Source organism: Lichenostomus cassidix, chromosome W, assembly GCF_008360975.1.
Source record: "Lichenostomus cassidix isolate B80296 chromosome W, HeHo_3.0, whole genome shotgun sequence".
In the NCBI taxonomy this organism is placed as follows: domain Eukaryota; kingdom Metazoa; phylum Chordata; class Aves; order Passeriformes; family Meliphagidae; genus Lichenostomus; species Lichenostomus cassidix.
Genome location: NC_139510.1, coordinates 2,210,578 through 2,233,264, shown reverse-complemented (window position 1 = coordinate 2,233,264; position 22,687 = coordinate 2,210,578). Strand labels below are relative to the sequence as shown.

The 22,687-nt window shown below is 45.9% G+C and overlaps 1 protein-coding gene and 2 long non-coding RNA genes across 3 annotated transcripts in view; 2 read left to right on the top strand and 1 right to left on the bottom strand.

Annotated features, from left to right (window-relative positions):
- The window catches only part of LOC146425296 (uncharacterized), a 474,460-nt gene that overhangs the window by 34,071 nt on the left and 417,702 nt on the right, over nucleotides 1-22,687 (bottom strand). The gene's annotated exons all lie outside the window — the stretch shown is intronic.
- The window catches only part of LOC146425306 (uncharacterized), a 241,556-nt gene that overhangs the window by 58,487 nt on the left and 160,382 nt on the right, over nucleotides 1-22,687 (top strand). The gene's annotated exons all lie outside the window — the stretch shown is intronic.
- LOC146425308 (zinc finger protein 462-like) overlaps nucleotides 1-22,687 on the top strand; it is a 204,720-nt gene that overhangs the window by 51,618 nt on the left and 130,415 nt on the right. The window contains 4 exon segments of the mRNA XM_085041554.1: nucleotides 14,803-16,858; nucleotides 16,860-17,327; nucleotides 17,329-20,227; nucleotides 21,719-21,883. Coding sequence (XP_084897680.1) covers nucleotides 14,803-16,858; nucleotides 16,860-17,327; nucleotides 17,329-20,227; nucleotides 21,719-21,883 — 5,588 coding nt within the window.

Sequence of the window (22,687 nt, the reverse complement as noted above, 5' to 3'; positions counted from 1 at the left end):
TAATTCCCAGTTCTCTAAGGGGAATTTAAAATGTTTTGTTCGCTGGATTTTTAACATCTTTCCAAATGTTTCTGTAGCTACTGTTCAATCTCTTAGCTTTTGGGATAAAATCGGACACGAGCTGACTGTTCTCACACAGGCTGGGGATCGAAAGGTTGCTAATTTTCTCCCTTTGTTTGTAGTGATTTATAAGTCTGTTAAGAACGCCAAGACTGAAACAGTTCTGCCTAAAAATTCAGATCTCTCTCGTGCTGCCTCCCCCGTGTCTGTCCCCTCCCCCGCTGTCCCCAAACCCTCGGAACCCCAGCGGGGAGGAGCGCTCTCTCCCCTATCCCCTGCTCCAGCCGGGTCTGGCCAGCCCGGCTCGAGCCTGTCCCTCACCCTCTTCCCAGCTCCCCAAAACCTCCCTACCTTGACTCCATGTTTCTCACGGGACGGCACAAACCACGCGTTACCCCCCCCTGCCGCGGGTCCATATGGCGCGGACCACGTAGAGCTACAAGCTAGCGTGCCTGATCCTTATCAGCTTAAACTTCCCGGGCTGGCATCGGCCCCGCCCCTTGCATCATCGGGTATCCCTGCGCCGGGTTCACCCCCCCCCGCGGTGTCGGGTGTCGGCCCTGCGTCAGCCCTGCCCCCCGCGGGGAGCTCCCATCCGGGCGCGGGTCCCTCCCTCGTTCACCCCCCCCTCCCCTGCGGTGCTACTCCTGCAGCCCCGCTCCTCCCCGGTTCCCACGGCAACGGAGCCGGCCAGCGACAGAGGAAGAGCCAGCCCCGCCGGCACCGGCGTCGGGCTGCCTGCTCTTCTTCGGATGAGGAAAGCAGCGATTCTGAAGAGGATCCCTGGCTTGATATACGCAGACAAGCAGCACACGAGGGGCACTGGAAATTAGCCAACAAAATCTCTGTCACTGCTGCTCCAGTCCATTATAATAGAGCTGGAGGGAACCCCCGCTGGGATGCCCTCCCATATGCACAGATAAAAGAGATGTGCAAGGCAGGGAAGGATTTTGGGCGTAACTCCCCTTACTTTAAGAACCTACTCCAAGCTACCTTTGCTGCGAATGTACTGGTCCCACATGATATAAAAAATCTTATGGCATGCCTTCTGTCACCTGGAGAATACATGCTGTGGGACAGAACTTGGAGAAAACAATTAAAAGACCTCCTCCAGGTATATCACAGAGATCCCAACAGGGCTCACATAACACTAGATGATCTTTGCGGGGAAGGAAACCTGGTTAAACCCCAGGATCAGGCGAAACAATTGCCTGAACTGATTTTAGAAGATATCAAAAGAGAGGCTGACAGAGCTTTGCTCTCAACCCCCTCGGATTCCACTCCCTCTCTGAATTTCTCCACCATAAAACAAACTATCGATGAGTCCTTTATAAAATTCTTCGATAGACTAAAAGAGTCAGTTGAAAAGCAAGTTGGGAATCCAGAAGCCCAAAAGGAGCTGCTGCGTGCATTAGCTATGGCAAATGCTAATGAGAGTTGTAAAAAAGTCCTCCAGGCACTCCCACTAGACCCACCTCCTACCCTCGATCAGATGATTGAGGCTTGCACCAAATTAGCATCTCCTGAAGCAGCCATAGCCCAAGCTGTTTCAAAAGGGGTAGCAGAAGCACTAGCAGCTTCTCAGAAACCCCCACAGAGATGTTATAATTGTGGGAGTTTTGAACACATTGCCAAAGACTGCCCTAAACCAAAGCGTATTAAGAGAAATACTAACAATAATACTGAAGCTGTGCCCCCAGGCTGTCCCTGCCAGCATCACCATCAGAAGGACCAGGGAAACGGACAGTGAAGCGCGGCACGGCTCCGCGCCAAGACAAAAATTCTACAGCCGTCTCTCCCTGCCCTGCCACCCCTGCCATGGATGATAACAGCACACCACACAGCGGAACAGACAAGAGACTCTGTCTTGTAAGTACTGATACACACCACTTCCGCAATGGAAATCAACAACACATATATGTGAGCTTTAAAACACCTTTTGACAGGACTGTGGACATTCTAGTAGTCGGGGACACTAAGCATGGTCCACCTGAACTTTTTATTTTACCTGAGGTGCACAAAATAGACCCCAATGGACAAGTACAAATTTCTGTCTCCTGTAACAACACTCCCTGGTTTCTATCAAAGGGTCAGGTGGTAGCACAAGCTATCATACTACCTGAAAACCACCCCAGGTGCCACAGAACACCTTCCATATGGTGGGCAAAAGTTATAGGCGCAGACAAGCCCATGATACATTGTAAACTACACAATGATAAATCCACTGCTTACCTGACGGGGATGGTAGACACAGAGGCCGATGTAACCATCATTTCTCGAGCAGAATAGCCCCAGGACTGGAAGACCAAACCAGCAGGCGGCAGAATCACAAGCATAGGAGGGTCAGCAACTTCCCAGAGGAGTACAAATAATATCATCATAGAAAGCCCTGAAGGTCACACAGCCACCATCCGCCCGTATGTAATTGACTCTGGTTTTACCCTCTGGGGCAGAGATCTCCTTACCCAGTGGGGGACTCAGCTGGTAATCCCACCTCCATCTCAGGATTTTTAGTTGGGGCCACTGGGGTGCACTCCACCCCGCCCCTAACCTGGAAGACAAGCGACCCCGTGTGGGTGACCCAGTGGCCCTTAAGCACAGAGAAGCTCAGCGCTTTAGAATCCCTAGTAGAAGAACAGCTCGCCAAAGGTCATATTGTACCATCTAATAGCCCTTGGAACTCCCCTGTCTTTGTCATACGGAAACCTGGAAAAGACAAATGGAGGCTCCTCCAAGACCTCAGGAAAATCAATGAAGTCATTGAAGATATGGGACCCCTACAGCCTGGCCTGCCCTCGCCCTCAATGCTTCCTAGGAATTGGAAGCTTGCTGTCATTGACATTAAGGACTGTTTCTTCACAATCCCCCTACACCCACGTGATGCTCCTCGGTTTGCTTTCTCTGTGCCATCCCTAAACCAAGAAGCCCCCCAGCGCAGATACCACTGGTGTGTGTTACCCCAAGGTATGAAAAATTCTCCAACTATTTGCCAATAGTACGTGGCTCGCGTCCTGTCCCCCATCCGCAAAGAGTTTGCACGTTCTATCATTCTCCACTACATGGATGATGTGTTAATTTGTGCACCAAATGATAAATACCTGAACTTAACTCTAGAAAAAACTATTCAAGCCATTGAGAAAGCAGGGTTTGAGATCCAGCAGGAAAAGATTCAGCGTACCTACCCGTGGACCTACCTGGGACTCCGCATCAGCGAACGGACCATCGTACCCCAGCAGCTCACCATCAAAGACAACCCAAAGACGCTCCGGGACTTGCACCAACTGTGTGGTTCTATAAACTGGATTCGTCCTCTGCTGGGAATTACTACGCAAGACCTTGCTCCGCTGTTTAACCTCCTGAAAGGCTGTGACCACCTGGACTCGCCCCGAGTCATCACAGAGGAGGCCCGGGAATCCATCGCTAAGGTACAGCTTGCCCTATCTTCTCGCCAAGCCCATCGGACAAGTCCTGAGTTGCCTTTTAATTTCATCGTTCTGGGTGAGTCACCTAGGCTGTATAGACTGATTTTTCAATGAGACACTGCACAAAAAGACCCACTTCTTATAATAGAGTAGATTTTCTTACCACATCAGCCACTCAAAACCATAACAACAAGAAAGGAACTAGTGGCTCAACTAATTATGAGAGCCAGAGCACGCCTCCGTACCCTTGCAGGGTGTGATTTCACCTGCATCTATCCGTCATTGGAAAGTGAATCCTTAGCAAACTTACTCCAAACAAATGAACACCTTCAAGTTGCTCTGGATAGTTATCCAGGCAAGATTTCAAATCATCATCCAAAACACAAATTATTCAATTCGGCTTTTCATTTGGCCCCAAAAGAACTCCAAAGTCAAACCCCTCTCAAGACTCTAACTGTTTTTACAGATGGCTCCGGAAAATCCCATAAGTCAGTCGTGACTTGGAAACATCCCGAAACGCAAGTGTGGGAGCACAATATCCAAATAATCGAAGGCTCACCGCAAATTGCGGAACTTGCGGCTGCTGTTAGAGCTTTTGAGATGTTCGAAGAACCTATTAATCTGGTAACAGATTCAGCTTATGTAGCTGAAGTAGTCGCCAGAGCAGAACATGCCTGGCTAAAAGAAGTGTCAAATCCTAAATTGTATAAACTGCTCTCAAAACTTGTTTTTCTGCTGTCCCACAGAAAGCAGCCGTTCCATGTGATGCATGTAAGGTCACACACCGATCTCCCTGGACCAGTTGCTGAAGAGAATCGGAGGGCAGACGCTCTAGCTATGCCGGTGAAAACTCCTAACATTCCAGACACCTTTGCTCAGGCAAAGCTGAGCCATCAATTTTACCATCAAAATGTACCAGCACTGATGAGAATGTTTAAATTACCCTGAAACCAAGCAAGGGCAATTGTAGCAACCTGTCCTAGCTGTCAGAGCTACCAAGTGCCATCATTAGGGTCTGGAGTTAACCCCCGAGATCTGGGCAGCTGTGAAGTCTGGCAAACAGATATAACCCATGTCCCCCAGTTTGGCAGATTGAAATATGTGCACGTTTCTGTAGACACATTTTCTGGAGCTGTTTTTGCATCTGCCCATGCAAGAGAAAAGGCAAGAGATGTTATACAGCACTTTCTCCTTGCTTTTGCTACCCTGGGCGTTCCTGCTGAGATAAAAACTGACAACGGTCCAGCATACATCTCTAACAAACTTCAAGAGTTTTTTAGCTCATGGGGCATCAAACACATTACAGGTATCCCCCACTCCCCCACAGGACAATCCATAGTTGAGAAGACCCACCAGACAATTAAGAGGGTCCTAGACCAACAGCGAGGAGGATCAGAACTCAATTCTCCCATTATGAGACTCTGCAAAGCCCTTTTTACAATAAATTTCTTAAACAGTTCGTTTGAAGAGCCTGACCCCCCTGTGTTCCGGCATTTTACCAATTCGACCCAAGCCAAATTAAAAGAACAACCACCAGTGTTAATCAAAGATCCAGAAAGCCATCAAATATCAGGCCCTTTTTCACTAATTGTATGGGGGAGGGGATATGCTTGTGTTTCCACACCTTCAAGACCCAAGTGGATACCAGGAAAATATGTAAAGCCCTACCTCCGACCGTCAGTGACAGCTCCTGAGCAGGCGAAAGATGACACACCAGACACTGACAAAGAAACTCCAGACAAAGAAACCAGTGCCGCTTGGAGAAGACGTCGGCGCAAGATTCCAGCCACGTGAACAGCTATTTGTGCCTCCTTCAAGCAGTTCCCCAAACCCACAAATCCCTTATCTGTTACCCTCATGTGTTTCCCTAACCCACAACCTGTGTCTTATAAAAAAAAGGGGGGATGAAGGGGAAAAAAGAAAGAAGTAACAGAAAACCATCTTTTAATGATTTTTGCTTGAAATCCCACAGAAAAAGGACTACCTATACCTCTCTTACCACCATGCCTGTAATTGCCTACCTCTGCATTCTCCTGACCTCCTGCATCCTGTTACCACCAGAAGTTCTCGCATGGATTGTCCCTCAGCCAAAGACCAATATGTGAGTTACATTGGCAAAAGCACTCCAGCAAGACCATATGTGCCTGTCTATGGGCAGTGTCACTGACCCACTTTCATCATGCCTGGTGGGGATCCCTCTCCACAAAGATGAACTGCCTTTTGCAAATGAAGTGCTCCCCCAGAAAGAAGCTTGGGAGAAATGGGTAAGCATGCTGGCAACAGCACCAGAGGAACCCCACGAATTACTACTATTGGGGTCCTCCCAGGCTACCCTTTGCCTCAAGTTTGTCTTCAGCCCGAAAAGAGGGATGGCATTATCCTGGTCAGAACACCAGAAATTAAGTCATAGTAGAAAAGCAACACCCCAGGGAAAGGTTTACTCTGTCAGTAATTGGTGTCAGGATAAAAAGGTCATCCCAACAGTGTTGCGGCCCAGGCAGCTGAGATAGAACTCAGTGCCCTTGAGAATGTGGAGGATTGGGATGAAATGGGAGAAGTGCCAGAAGAAAGTGAAGAAGAAATGGATTATCCCAGTAACCTCCCAGAAAAGTATTACAGATAGTATAGACCGTTATCTCTCCCCAACCACTCGACGCCTCCATATCTCAGGTTTAGACATTGGTAAATTTAAACTGTAAATTACTTGTATTCACTTTTCTATTTGTTCTGAAAACTTGTAAACCCACCCAGTTATGTACCCTTATAACCTGTTGCAGAGCCTTTGTTCTGGGCTCTTCAGATGTCTCTCCAAACTCTCCTATCCCCTATGTAACCCCCAATTAAGCTGAAGAGACCTCATCTCGTCCCCTCGCCTGAGCCGACTTCCAGAAGCCCAAATTCATCTCCTGTGTTGCTCAAAACAGCCCTTCTCCCCACTGAAAGAACTTTCCTGTGGCATTTAAAGCACTTCTGGTCATGACTTCAGAAGTAGCCGCCGCAAATGGTGCCCCGTGTGAGGAAAACCACAGATACCATCGTGAGAGAAACATCGTGGGAGAAGACGCTGAAACCGCGTGAAAAGAAGAAACCGGGAGAAACAGCAAAAAACCAGATTTCAAACCCCTCCGAAAAGCGCGGCTGCAGCCGAGCCGCGCCGCGCCGCCCGCCGCCGAGCGGAGGAGGGGGAGCTCCAAAACACCCGCAGCAACGCGTGAAATTTCCACCTGAGAGCAACACCAAAACTTTCCAGCTTTTGTGGGAGCCTACGCCCGATCAAAGCGAGCGTGGACGCCTGGAACGCGACCTCGCGACAACCGACTTTATTTTGCCCCTGACCTCCTCACGGAAGAGGACCCACGAGTGGTGTAAGTCCCCCGTGACACTGTGGGAGTGGGGAGAGGGAATTCCCCACCCAGTGCCCCTGCAGGGCAGAGAACGAGTCTCGCTGTGGGGGGAGGGTCAGAGGAACTGTTTTTGTTTTGTTTTTTGTTTTTCGGCTTAGGAAAAGACCACCCCCCCGCTTGGACAGCCATGGGCTGCTCTTTTTCTAAAGTCGCGAATCTGAGAGGCGAGATTGAGTCCAAATTAACCACACTTTTAGTTCAGAACGAAGTTTTCTTTAAGAAAAGCCATTTAACATCTTTAATACGTTTTATTTTAAAATATTGTCCCCCCGAACACCCACAAGACATCCTTTCAGGGGATTTCTGGGACGAACTGTCCGAAAGAATCTCCTTTCAATGCCGTTTACATGAAAAATTAGCCCTCCGGTTGTACCCCCTGGTCTCCAAAATTCACAGTTTAGTAACTGCTGCTGAAAAGCTTTCCCCTTTATTATCCCAACACCCTTCTCCTTACCCCTCTATCCTAAAAGGAGCGAGAAATCCCCAGGTAAACCGTAAAAATACGCCCAGGAGCTGCCTGCGCTGGGACCTGCGGGCTTCTCTCCCCCCCCGAACCCCAGACAGAGACTGCAGCTCTGTTTCAACTTCTCCCTCAACCCCTCTTACCCCTAGTCCGCGTTTTCCCCGATCTCAGAAAAATAAAACCAGGTCCGCGCCAAAAAACGCTGAAAAATACACCCCAAACCGCGCTGAATCCAGACAAAGCAATCATGGACACGATCATGCCGGTGTCCGTGGGCGTGCCCGACGTTCCCCTTCCCAGCATTCGTCGCAAGCATCTTCTTCCCAGCATTCCCCTTCCTCTTCTCCTTCCGCCCAATCGCGTCATGACTTCCTCCTATCTACTCCTCAGTGTTTACCCGCAAAAGCGTCCCGCGGCTTTCGCCGCGGGAACAGAACCCACTCCTACCATGATCTCACTCCCTCCTCCCTTTCCCTAGATCCACCCCCTTCACTCCCTCTCCCAACCCTGTCCACCGCCTCCTCCATGACGCCAGAGGGGCGGTCCGAACCCCGAGAAAACACCTCCGGAGAAATTGTACATGGGCGCCGCCATTTTGACAGGAACTTCAGCATGTCAACTTCCGGCGGTCAGACTCTCATAGCAGCGCCCGCCCGGAGGAGGAAAAAGCAGCCACCTCCTTCACCCCAGTACCCCTCTCAATCCCAACTCTCTCCTAATTCTAATCACAGTTCCCCCAGTCCCTCACCATCCCCGATGAGCATCCACAGAGGCAACACACAAGCTGTCACCTGGTTCCCAATTCCACATTCAGTGAGAGAAAAAGTTTTAAAAGCTGCAAAAAATTTTGGCCAAAATTCCACCTATTTTAATTCATATTTAGATTCAATACTCCAATCAGAAACCCGTTGTCCAGTGGACATTCGAAGCATTATAGCAGTGCTATTAACACCAGCACAAATGACACTCTGGGAATCACATTTTAAACGGAGAGTCCAATCTCTTTTAACAAATTATAAAACAAACCCCAATCTGCAACACCTGACAATGTCAATTCTCATTGGATCAGAAGAAGGATTTAATAATCCCATTGAACAAGTGAAAATCATTACAAAATCAATTCAATTAGATTTAATAACAGCAGCACTTCATGCCTTAAAGGCTGTCCCTTCAAAACCAGAAACCTTAGTACCTTTCATGTATATTAAGCAAGGCCAAACTGAATTATTTACTGATTTCATTGACAGACTCACAGCAGCCATTGAAAAACAATTTAAAAATCCTGAACAGCAAGAAGAAGTCATAATTCAAACAGCCTCTGTGAATGCAAATCCCAGATGCAGGCAAATCATCTCATCCTTACCCCCAAGCACAGAAATTACCTTATCATTACTGATCGAAGCCTGTTCACGTCCATCTCTAGAACCCCCTGTCCGAGTACCACAATTCCCTAAAGCCTATACTTCCCGACCTCGATCCCATTCCAATCCACAATCACAATTTACCTGCCACAAATGTGGCCAAGCTGGCCATTTGGCAAGAAACTGTCCCAATATTTCCCTCTCACGTTCTTCTCCTTTTCCTCCGAGAACACCTACGGAATCCCACCCTGGAACCCCAAACACCTCGCACCCTGCGTCACAACAATCTACACCTCAAATCGCCAGAAAACCCTCCATTCGTTTTAATCCAGCCACAAATGAGTCAGCAAAAAACTAAATTATGAACGCGAACACTCACCGCGTGCAGAAAAAAATAGTGAGACCCAAGAACTGAACTGGACATCAGATTCAGACACCGATGATGACACGTTCCAGCATTTGCTGCCAACAGACCCTGACCAAGGACATGCAACATCTGTATTCTGGTCTGAAAACCTGGCAAAATCTCGTCCTTTGCTGACAGCATCCTTAACACTAAATGAAAAGACAATTACTCTTACTGGACTGGTGGACTCTGGAGCAGACATCACCATCATTGCACGCCGAGATTGGCCTTCCCAATGGCCTCTCACTGATTCCACCACACCCATTATGGGAGTGGGAGGAAATGCACAGGCACGTCGAAGTGCCCAAACAGTTGTTTGTGTAAATGTAGAAGGAGCAAAAGGCACTGTCCGTCCCTTTGTGGCAGACCTCTCATACAGTCTGTGGGGGAGAGATTTGCTCTGCCAATGGGGAGCAAAAATTATCATTCCATCTCCTAAAGAGCAGGTTTTTTCCACCGGGGCTGTGGTGGAGGGCGCTATCCCACGTCTTAATTGGCTGAAAGAAGAACCTGTGTGGATTGATCCATGGCCCCTGCCCCTTGAAAAATTGAAAGCCCTCAAAACCCTAGTGGCAGAGCAACTTGCAAAAGGACGAATTGTTCCTTCAACAAGCCCGTGGAACTCTCCAATCTTTGTTATCAGAAAACCTGGTAAGGACGAATGGAGACTTCTCCATGACCTTCGAGAAATTAACAAGGCCATGGAGGACATGGGATCTCTCCAACCCGGATTACCATCTCCGGCCCTTTTACCCTCAGACTGGAAATTGGCTGTCCTTGATCTGAAAGATGCTTTCTTTAGCATTCCACTCCACCCTGCAGATCAAGCCAAATTTGCATTTTCAGTGCCTTCTCTGAACAACTCAGAACCACTCCAAAGGTTTCAGTGGACTGTTCTCCCTCAGGGGATGAAAAACTCACCTGCAATTTGTCAGCAATATATTGCACGAGTTCTCGCCCCTGTGAGACGACAGTTTCCTGAAGTCCGCATTCTACATTACATGGATGACATTCTAGTGTGTGCTCCAACAAACCCAGAAGTTGAAAAAGTGCTCACAATTATTTCACATGTTTTCACAAAAGCAGGTTTTGATATAAGACCAGACAAAATCCAAAAAACAACACCAGTGAAATACCTGGGTTGTACCATTCATGATCGTACTATCCGTCCTCAATGTTTGAAAATTGGAAACCTTCCACGCACATTGCGTGATTTACATCAACTGTGTGGCTCCGTGAATTGGGTAAGGCCTCTCCTGGGTATCACAACCGAGGAAATGGCCCCCCTTTTCAACTGTTTAATCGGAGGGGGGGAGCTAGACTCCCCAAGAGAATTAACACCAGAAGCTGTGGATGCACTGAGAAAGGTGGAAAAGGCCATATCGGAAAGGCAAGCCCACCGATATGACCCAGACCTACCTTTTGAGCTTGTGGTCCTGGGGGAAGGTCGATACACCCACGGGTTAATTTACCAGTGGAGTGTAGATCGACCTGATCCACTGCTTATCATCGAGTGGATCTTCCTCCCCCACCAGTTGGCGAAGACGTTAACTACCCGAGATGAATTTGTATCTAAAGTGATCAAAAAGGGTAGGTTAAGGCTCCGTGCCTTGGCAGGTCAGGACTTTGTTTTCATACGTGTGCCTTACAAAGCTGAACAATTGGATTTTGAAATGCAATTCAATGAACCTCTGCAAATGGCTCTCGAAGGGTTCTCTGGCCAAATAACATCAAGCCATCAAAAACACAAACTTCTAAGTACAGCATTTAATTGGTTTGAAAAACCAAAACTGTCACAAAAACCGATTCCCAACGCCTTGACTGTATTTACAGATGGCTCAGGCACTTCCAAAAAGTCTGTTATGACTTGGAGGAACCCCGCCACAGGACAGTGGGAGTCCGATGTGCAAGTAATCGAGGGGTCCCCACAAGTTGCCGAGCTTGCTGCCGTGGTGAGATTGTTTGAAAAATTTAAAGAACCTGTCAATGTTGTCACAGACTCTGCCTATGTGGCAGGAGTGACATTGAGAGCAGAAAATTCGGTCCTAAAACAAATTGACAATCCGAAAATCTTTTCTTTACTCCTGAGGCTTGTGACAGCCTTGTCCCACCGGGAGCATCCCTATTTTGTGATGCATGTAAGGTCACACTCCGACCTGCCAGGACCCATCGCCGATGGAAACAGTAGGGCTGATCAATTGGCAGCTTCTGCCCTGAAACCGAATACGCCAGACCACTTCAGCCAAGCAAAGTTGAGCCATCAATTTTTCCATCAAAATGCTCACGCCTTGGCCAGGCTATTCGGAATCTCTCGAGAACAAGCAAGAGCAATAACTAGGGCATGCCCTAACTGTTCCACCGACGATCTGCCCACTTACCCTATGGGTGTTAACCCTCGAGGAATTGAGAGTTGTCAGGTGTGGCAAACCGACGTCACACATGTTCCTGAATTTGGACGACTGAAATACGTCCATGTGTCAATGGACACCTTTTCAGGAGCAATGTTTGCATCAGCCCACTCTGGGGAGAAAACAACAGACTGTATCAGGCATCTCACCCAAGCATTCGCCACACTAGGCATCCCGGGGCAAATCAAAACTGACAATGGCCCTGCATACTCATCCAAACGATTCAATCAATTCCTCGAAGAATGGGGGATCAGCCATGTCACCGGCATCCCTCACTCGCCGACAGGCCAAGCAATTGTCGAGAGGGCACATCAGACCCTCAAAACAACACTTTACAGACAGCTGGGGACCACAACAGAAGTCACCACACCTCACCTCCGGTTGGCCAAGGCGCTCTATGTCATCAACTTTTTAAATGCCTCGGCCGAGGAGCCCATGCCGCCTATATTTAGGCACTTCATGAACGACAAGAGAGGAAAATTGAAAATACAACCACCTGTGTTGGTTCGGAATTTGGAAACTTTAAACATTGAAGGACCATTCCCCCTGGTAACCTGGGGACGTGGTTACGCGTGCGTATCCACGCCTGCCGGGCCCAGGTGGGTTCCAGCAAAATGCGTCAAGCCGTACACAGCTGAAGATTTCAAACTTCATCCCCCTCGAGTGAATTTCGCGAAACCAAAACAAAAATTCAAACCCAGTTGGGAACGACTTTCAATCCTCAACTGGAAACAACAGAAACAAATCAGACTCAAAGATCCCCCTTTAGTTAAAATACCTCTTGAATCATACATATATTCCTTAGCAAATTTTGACTTCCCAAAACCAAAAATTCTTCAGTATTGGAAAGACCCTTTGAAGTTTAAAAATGTTATTTTTGTTTAATCATGTTTGTTTTGTAAGCTTCACAGCTTACCTCTCTCGTGAAAACCTTGGTGTCAGTTGTTCTCATTGTCACGTTTGTTCTTTGCTGTTTATGTGTATGCAAATCTATCATTGTAAAAGCAGTTTTATCCTTTTTATTTGAAAACAAACGGGGAGATGTTGCAGCCCAGGCAGCTGAGATAGAACTCAGTGCCCTTGAGAATGTGGAGGATTGGGATGAAATGGGAGAAGTGCCAGAAGAAAGTGAAGAAGAAATGGATTATCCCAGTAACCTCCCAGAAAAGTATTACAGATAGTATGGACCGTTATCTCTCCCCAACCACTCGACGCCTCCATATCTCAGGTTTAGACATTGGTAAATTTAAACTGTAAATTACTTGTATTCACTTTTCTATTTGTTCTGAAAACTTGTAAACCCACCCAGTTATGTACCCTTATAACCTGTTGCAGAGCCTTTGTTCTGGGCTCTTCAGATGTCTCTCCAAACTCTCCTATCCCCTATGTAACCCCCAATAAAGCTGAAGAGACCTCATCTCGTCCCCTCGCCTGAGCCGACTTCCAGAAGCCCAAATTCATCTCCTGTGTTGCTCAAAACAGCCCTTCTCCCCACTGAAAGAACTTTCCTGTGGCATTTAAAGCACTTCTGGTCATGACTTCAGAAGTAGCCGCCGCACAACAGAGTCATCTGTACACCCCAAAATGCTGCCCAAAGGTATGTTCCTGATTTGTGGGAATCAGGCGTGGTCTGGAATCCCATCCCAGCTCCAAGGGGGACCGTGCACTCTTGGCAGGCTTTCTGTACTAGCACCCAACAAAACCCAAATTCTGCATTGGAAAAGCCATACTCGATTGGCCCGCCAAAAAAGAAATATACAACAATTAGATCCTAATTGTGATAGCGAAATTATCAATTGGTCATTGTCTAAAAGGATTGCTGCATCATTTTTCCTGCCTGGAGTAGCAGCAGCAAAAGCCTTAGGTGAACTTAGCCACCTTGAGTGCTGGCTCGGAAAGCATGCTAACCTAACCTCGAGTGCCCTCTCTCAGCTTCTTGAAGATGAAGAAACCACCAGGCATGCAACACTGCAAAACAGAGCAGCCATAGATTTTCTTTTATTGGCCCATGGACATGGCTGTGAGGAATTCGAAGGACTGTGTTGCTTTAACCTGTCATCTCATAGCCAGAGCATCCACGCGACGATACAGAAAATAAAAGATCAAATCAAAGAACTGAAGACAGAAAAAGAAACAGACTGGATTGGCGATCTTTTCAGACAGTGGAGACTTCAGGGATAGCTAGCATCCTTAGTCAAAACTGGACTGTGGGTGATCCTAATAATTTTCCTTGTTCTAAGCTTGTTCGGTTGCCTCAAGAAGTGTTTAACTAAGCAAGTAGGGGAGGCCTTTCCTTTAAATAAAGAAGGGGGAGTTGTTGGGGTGGATGATACCACCTCAGGAGCTGCTGAGGAGCTGGGTGGTTCCAACACAGCAGAACCCCACTGGTGGAAGCCTTCTTAGTCCTCCCCCCTGGAGAACACGATGGTTCCTCCCCAAATTATGTAAATCCCCCCAGCTGTAACCTAACCCCTGATCCCATGCCTTCCTCCTCCCATTGGTTGTGGTGTTCCCCCCGCCTCCTCTCCCCTGACCCTCCAGCCACCCCTTTAAATGTAGACGGCTGGGGTGTCTCGTCCTCTTTTGGCCCTGGAACCCTTCAGAATAAACCTCTGGAACCTCCGGCTGACTGAGCGCTCTGAATTCTTTGTCTCTGGTAACGCACGAGTTATCCAACTCCGTGGGTGAGTGAGAATATGTGCCTTACACCGGCACGGGTGTGAGAAGGGCTTTTCTGTACAGCACCAGGCAGTGCTGACTGGAGTGATCTCTCAAAAAGCCGTAGAGACACTTTCGGTAAACGCAGAGGCCTGGTTCCACCCCTCCTCCCCCTCCGCGTTAGGTATGTTTCAGTGTGTTTTTAAAAACTGTTACCTTTATCACTATAGTAGTGAAGTGGATGATGTTTAATTATAGACAGATTTTTTCTGTAAATGCAAATGTGTGGATTTGTTGTCTTGATATTTTTCACGTGCTTTATCATATTGCTTCTTTTACGTTCTTTACACCACCATGAGCTCTAGAAGAGTTTTGAACTTTATTAGTGGACCTTTTTATTTCAAGAAGCTTGTTTTGGAAATTGTCTATCCCAAATTATGTACCATCTGTTAGTTTTCTGACCATTTTTGTATGCACTGGTCTAATCACAGATAAATGAGGGAATCCTAGTGTGATTAATGTGTTCAACATGCTTGTGTATTAATATGCATACAGGGTAGATGGGGGGGAACCATCTAATTTTACTTATTTGCATATTTACTTTTTAATTCTTTTTTTAGGGCAAAATACAACAACTCACATGGGAACTGGAAGTTGTTATAGCCAGAGCCAAAGTTTTTATGGTCAGCATATGGCTCCAAATCCTAAACCAACCAACAAGTTTTTCCAGTGCAAATTCTGTGTGCGTTACTTCCAATCTAAAAACCTCCTCATAGACCACACTCACAAGGTTCATGGAGCACAGGCTGGTGAGATCTCAGTAGGGTCACACTCTGCTGGATCCTTAAATTACAACATCATGATGCATGAGGGATTTGGCAAAGTTTTCTCTTGCCAGTTCTGCACCTACAAATCACCAAGGCGCGCAAGGATTATTAAGCACCAGAAAATGTATCACAAAAACAATCCAAAGGAGAGTTTAACTCCTACTACTGCCTCTGCTGTATCTGAATTGACATCTGCCTCTGTGCCAGTGCAGGAACCCTGCAAGGAATTGCCTGAAGAGGTGGTAGAACAGAGCATTTTGGAGTCCATGGTCAAACCTCTAACAAAGTCCAGAGGCAACTTTTGCTGTGAATGGTGCAGTTACTAGACACCTCGAAGGGAGCACTGGTGTGACCATGTGATGAAGAAACACCACAGCATGGTAAAAATACTGTCATGTTTGAGGCAGGAACAAGACAGAACCAGTGCACCTGATATGCAGAGTGCCCAGAATGCCTCCCCAAACTCTACTTATATCTCTATGAGTATGACAGGATGCGATATGTTGAATGCTGATGTCTCAAATGTCAGAAGCTCTATGGGCAATTCCCTCATCAGGCCCAACTCTTCTATATCCTCTAAAATTTCTTCTGTGTCTTATCATCAAACGAAGTCTAAATTACCTCACAACTTGGACATAGTTAATTTGTCTGTCAGATCCCACTATGGAGTTGCTGACATGACAAATTCTGCTGACTTGGAAACAAGCAGTATGCTAAATGACTCCAGTTCAGATGAAGAGCTAAATGAAGTGGACAGCGAGAGTGGCTTGAACTCAGTGGACAACCAGACTTCAGGAATATCTGCAGAGCAACTGATGGGATCTGATGGCAACAAACTGTTGGAAACGAAAGGGATTCCCTTTAGAAGATACATGAACAGGTTCCAATGTCCTTTTTGTCCTTTCCTCACAATGCACCGCCGAAGCATCTCCCGTCACATTGAGAATATCCACCTGTCTGGGAAGACAGCTGTATACAAATGCAATGAATGTCCTTTCACCTGTAAGAGTTCATTAAAGCTTGGAGCTCATAGGCAGTGTCACGCAGGTACAACATCAGACTGGGACACTGTGAATTCTCAGAGTGAAAACATTGTCTTCTCTTTGAATGACAACATGGTTTCTTATGAAAGTGGAAATATAAATGGAAGAAAGTCAGCTGGGATGATGGAAACAGTGCAGCAGCAACAGCAGCAGTTGCCTCAACCCCATTCACAGCATCCTTATAAGTGCACAATGTGTAACTATTCTACCACTACTTTGAAAGGCCTCAGAGTTCATCAGCAGCATAAACACTCATTTTGTGACAACTTACCAAAATATGATGGGCTGCCATCCAACGTGCCACAAGAGAGTGAAGCAGATGATCTCACCTCAGCCAGCACAGTGAAGAAAAGCCAGACCTCAATTCTTGGTCTCTCATCTAAAAATAACTTTGTTGCTAAGGTTGCTCAGAAGGTGTCAAATAACTGCCCTTTGGATCTCTCACCAGTGAAGAAAAGAACTAGAATTGATGAAATAGCAAGCAACCTGCAGAACAAAATAAACCAAAACAAGCAGCAAGAAGATGCTGTGATTAATGTAGAGGATTGTGAGGAAGAGGAGGAAGACGAGGTGGAGATAGAAGTGGAATTAGACAGAGAAGAAGAACAAGCAAAACCAATGGTGGAGGTTTCTAGTTCTTATGCACCCCGGCAAATGTGGGGGAGAGAGACTAATGATTCCCAGAAGGATGCAAACTTCAGAAACATGCATCACGATTATAATTCCACCAATGGAGCAGAGATTGAGCTCACTTTATCTGAAGATGAGGAAGATTATTTTTCTTCCATTAACATGGAAAATCAACAGAGCCCTAGGAAGCCAGCCAAATATAAATGACCCTGATCAGGACAATGAAAATGTGGAGATTAATGACTCTGGCAGGTGCTACTGTTGTAAACACTGTGATTTTAGAAACAAATCTGCCAGGAGTGTTAGCACCCACTACCAACGGATGCATCCCTACATAAAATTCAGCTTTAAGTATATCTTGGATCCAAATGATCACAGTGCAGTATACAGATGTCTTGAATGTTATATTGACTATAGAAACTTTGAAGACCTGCAGCAACACTACGGAGAGCATCACCCTGAAGCTATGAATGTATTGAACTCTGATCACTCTGATCTGATCTACTGCTGTCACTTCTGTTCTTACACTAGCCCAAATGTTAGAAGCCTGATGCCACATTACCAAAGAATGCATCCAACAGTGAAAATTAACAATGCAATGATATTTTCAAGCTATGTTGTTGACCAGCAAGAAGAGCTAAACACAGTCTCAAACACTGAGAGAGATCTTGAATTCTGCTCCAAAAACTATGGCAACCTCCACCCCTGTGGCTCATGGAGCTATTGTGCTGGCAAGTTTTAACAAAAGTGCCACAAAGACTTTTAGTCCTGAATATGAAAATCAGAAGGTACCTTCGGTCAATTCTGTGATTGTTTATGACTGTAATTTGTGCTCATTTGAAAGCCCTAACATGCATTCAGTTCTGGTGCATTACCAGAAAAAACACCCTGAAGAAAAAACATCATATTTCAGAATTCAGAAGACCATGCATGTAGCATCTGTAGACAGGGGCTCTGCCCTGTCTCAAATGTCTTTTGAGATGGGAGTGTTTGTCTCCCCCAAACTGTCCAACTTGTCTTCTCAACCTCCACCTCCCCCACCATTGCTCCCAGACCTTGTTCCTGAACTCTACTATTGCAAACACTGTTCATACAGCAACCATTCAGTTGTGGGAGTGCTTGTCCACTACCAGAAAAGACATCCAGAAATAAAGGTCACTGCCAAGTACATCAGGCAGGAACCCCCTACTGCAGCAATGATGAAGGCTGGTGAGCTGCCACCTGGGATTCAGAAAATGCAGCAGTTGAGCCAGGGCAGTTCTGAGAACTCTGTGAATCTCCTTGAGAATGAAATGTTTTTCTGTCAGCACTGTGATTATGGAAACCGGACTGTAAAAGGTGTGCTCATTCATTATCAAAAGAAGCATTGTGATTTCAAAGCCAATGCAGATGGGGTTACGCAGCACACAGCCACCATTAGAAGCCTTTGTGATCGTAACCAGAAGAAATCATCTGGCAGCCTGCCTGCTCACACCTCCAGCACTGAACAGGACAAGACAAAGCTGAGAGCCCTCAAATGCAAGCAGTGTAGCTACATATCACCTTATTTCTATGCACTGAGGAAGCATATTAAGAAAGACCACCCAAATCTGAAGGCCACGGTCACATCCATTCTGAGATGGGCATTTTTGGATGGCTTGATAGAAGCTGGTTATCACTGTGAATGGTGTATTTATTCACATACAGAACCCAGTGGTTTGCTTGTGCATTACCAAAGGAGACATCCTGAACATTATGTTGACTATACATATATGGCAACTAAACTCTGGGCAGGTCCAGATCCTTCCCCTCCTACCCTAGTGATGTCAACAGAAGCAAAGACCTATAAATGCAGAGACTGCATTTTTGAAGCATCTTCCATTTGGGATATTACTAATCACTACCAGGCTTTTCACCCTTGGACTATGAATGGGGATAAATCTGTATTGTTAGAAATCATTGAGGAGAAAGATGCTGCTGAGAAAATTGGCACACAACTTGATGAAGCTAGGGCCAGGATTAATTCTGAAAACCAGGTACTATCATAGATGGACCAGGACATGGAGGACACCAACCTTTCCCATGAAAAAGCTATTCAGCTGACTTCTGCAAACGCTGCCATCTCCTCCACTCCATATCAGTATACAGTTTGCCAGTCTGAGTACAATAACTTGCATGGCCTCCTGACACATTACGGCAAAAAGCATCCTGGCATGAAAGTGAAAGCTGCTGACTTTGCACAGGACATAGACATTAACCCAGGGGCTGTGTACAAGTGCAGATATTGCCCATACATTAACATACGCATTCATGGTGTCCTCACACATTACCAGAAACGGCACCCATCAGTAAAGGTCACTGCTGAAGACTTTGTGCATGATGTGGAACAGTCAAATGACATTGCACAGAATGACACAGAAGAGACTAATAGGATTTTCAAGCAAGGCTATGGTGCATACAGGTGCAAACTATGCCCTTACACCCATGGCACACTGGAGAAGCTCAAAATTCACTATGAGAAATACCATGATCAACCTGAATTTGATGTTTTTGCTAAGTCACCACCAAAGGTGTCTGCCTCAGTGGAGCCAGATATGGTAACTGAAATCAAGGCCTCCCCAGAAGTTGCTGCTGATAGTGTTGGAGAAATCTCTATCCCAGCACCTCATTTGTCCAGTTCTCGCTTAGTGTCTCACACAGTGTTTCGGTGTCAGCTCTGCAAATACTTCAGTTCCACACGAAAGGGGATAGCCAGGCACTATCGTATCAAACATAATAATGTTCGGGCACAACCAGAAGGCAAGAACAACCTTTTCAGGTGTGCTTTGTGTTCCTACACCAACCCTATCTGTAAAGGGCTTGCAGCACACTACCAGAAAAGACATGACATTGATGCTTACTACACTCATTGTTTAGCAGCCTCCAGGACAGTAAGCAACAAACCCAATAAAGCGATCATTCCATCTCCTCCCAAAGATGACACTCCTCAGTTGAGTGAGGAGCTGAGGAGGGCTGTGGAAAAGAAGAAATGCTCACTTTGTTCCTTTCAATCTTTTAGCAAGAAAGGTATTGTGTCCCACTACATGAAACGTCACCCTGGTGTTTTCCCTAAGAAGCAGCATGCAAGCAAGCTGGGGGGCTACTTCATTGCTGTGTATGCTGATGAACATGAAAAGTCAACTCCAGCTGAGAAAAGGAATAACATTGAAAAGTTTGTGGTGGGGAGCAAGGCTCAGGAAACTGAGTGGCTTCCCTTCAGATGCATAAAATGTTTCAAGCTGTCCTTCAGCACAGCAGAGCTGCTGTGCATGCATTACACTGATCACCACAGCAAGGATTTGAAGAGAGACTTTACCATACTGGGAAGTGGTACCTGCTCTCATAATGCTGTCTACCAGTGCAAGCACTGTGATACTAAATTGCATAGCATGGCAGAGCTGACCTCACACTTGAATAGTCACAATGAGGAATTCCAGAAGCGTGCCAAACGTCAGGAGAGGAGGAAACAGCTTTTGAGCAAGCAGAAATATGCAGATGGTGCTTTTACAGATTTTAAACAAGAGAGGGTAAGGATCTGTGTGTCTGGTCTCCTTCTCTGCTTCCTCTCACCAGGGAGAAAAACAAACCACAAGCTGTTCTTCTATACCCCAAGAGGCTCCTTATTACTAATACCCACTTGTATGTTCACTTTAACAGCCAAATGAATGCAGGTTAATGAGTGACTCTGTGCCAATGGACTCTATAAGTCAGTTACATATTCTGCTTTAATTTTCTTCATTTTCCACCTATTCCTAGGCTCCATGGGAAACTCTGCTCCTTACAATTGTTTCCTTCAGGATTTTCTTTATCTTTCTTCCTTTCTCCCACCCTTATGGATGGCTATCTGTATCTTTTGCAAGGCTGCTGTTTGTTTTCTCATAGATTTTTTTAGCAAATATCCCATTCCACTGCTCATCAATGTACCTTGAAATAACACAGCAATTCCTTTCTCAAGCTTATCTATTTCAGTACATTTTCTGGTAAAGAACGTGATGTTTATGTGCATTTATCCAATAACTTCAAGCTTTGGGCAAGTGTTCCTGTGAACAGAAGACCAAATTTTGCTACTCTTTTCTGTACCCCTCTCCCCATCTGGAGTAACTACTTGCTGTAAAAAACCCACACGATTTGGGGGGAGGGGGAACCATGAAAGACCATGGCTTGGTAGTGTAAGTTAAACATAAATTGTCTTATAGGGGACTGCTATTATGCAGAAACTCAAGGTTTTTTCTGTGCACATCCTATCCACCTATTTTGAGGGCTTTAATAGAAATCAGTGCAAATTGAGGTTGAAGTTTTGCACAATAGAATGTTGTAGTGGGTTGACTTTGTCTGGACACCGGGGACCCACCAAGCTACTCTCTCACTCCAACTCTTCATCAGGACAGGGGGGAAGAAAATAAGATGGAAAAAACTTGTAGGTCAAGATAAAGGCAGGTTAATAAAGCAAAAGCAAAGGCTGCACACAGAAGCAAGGGAAAGCAAAAGATTTATTCTCTACTTCCCATCAGCAGGCAATGTCCAGCCACTTCCCAGAAAGCAGGGCTTCAGCATGTGTAGTGGTTGCTCTGGAAGACAACACATAATAATGAATGCCCCTCCCCGGCTCCTTTATCTTAGCTTTTCTATCTTAGCAGATGTCATATGATATGGAATACCCCTTTGGTCAGTTTGGGCCAGCTGTCCTGGCTATATCTCCTTCCAAGGTCTTGCTCACCCCCAGCCTAAGGGTCTTTGGGGGTGGGGGGGGGAATGTTGAGACAGCGCTGATGCTGTGCCAGTGCTGCTCAGCAGTAGCCAAAACACTGGTGTGTTCTCAACACCTTTCCAGCTCCCAATGCAAAGCACAGCACTGTGAGGGCTACTATGGGGAAATGAATTCCATATCAGCCAGACCCAATACACGTGTACACTAAAGGTTATTTCCCTAGTCTGAGTATATTCCTAAAAGTGAGATATTCAAAGCATGTTTCGGCATTACATTAGTGTAACTGATTAATACTTGTGTTCTTCAATAGGCTTTTGGACACTTGGAAGATGTTTCAAACCTTAAGGAGAGGAAAGTAGTAGGCTACAAATGTAAATTTTGTGTGGAAGTTCATCCAACACTCCGAGCCATCTGTAATCATCTCCGTAAGCATGTCCAGTATGGTAATGTTTCTTCTGTGTCACCTACAGTAAAGGTGAGAATTCTGTGAACTGGCAGCATTTTGTATTTAATAATAAGGCCTAACTGCAAGCCCATAGAGGGCTCCCATGGAGACAACTGGGTTTTGGATTGGACATTCTGAACAGTTAAACATGACATTCTAATCTAATTCTTCATGTTTCTGCAGCACATTTTTTAAAATTTAAGATGTTTTGACTTTCTTCTGCTCTTCATCTGGGGCACAAAAACTATTTAATTCTCATTTCTTATTTGACACAAAGGAATTAATATCACAGATGACTGAAAGACTTGATTTATGAGCAGGAGCTTCTCCCTCAGCTGTTCTGGACTACTTTTCTGCTTGTTAGACTTTTAAGGTGTGGGGGCTTTTTTCATTTTTTTTTCTCCAACTCATATGCAAAAGTGAAATTATAGTGCTGCAAATACATATTCAAATAGCCAGCTGAGCCAGGGGTCCAATTTAAGTGGTTAATTGTATATGTGCTGCTGTTTCCTCCCTATGCAATGTCTGAGGACAGACTGTGCAGGGGGAGTTCAGGTGCAGTAAGGTTGCAGGATCTGGTTATTCAGTTCTTCTTTTCTTGCTGCAATGAGTACTCAGCAAAATCTCATTCTGTATTCTGTGTGACCTAAAGCATGCCTGTTTCATGACATCGACTGTGTGCTGTGTAAAGTTGCTGAGTCCGTCAGAGTCTAAACAGTTGCACCTAAGAGCTTCTACTGTCCTTTATTTAGCTTATCCAATACTACTGACAGAATGGGGTGCTTCCCTTCTATCAAATGATTCCTGCTCTTTCTCTGCTTCTCAAGTAAAGTT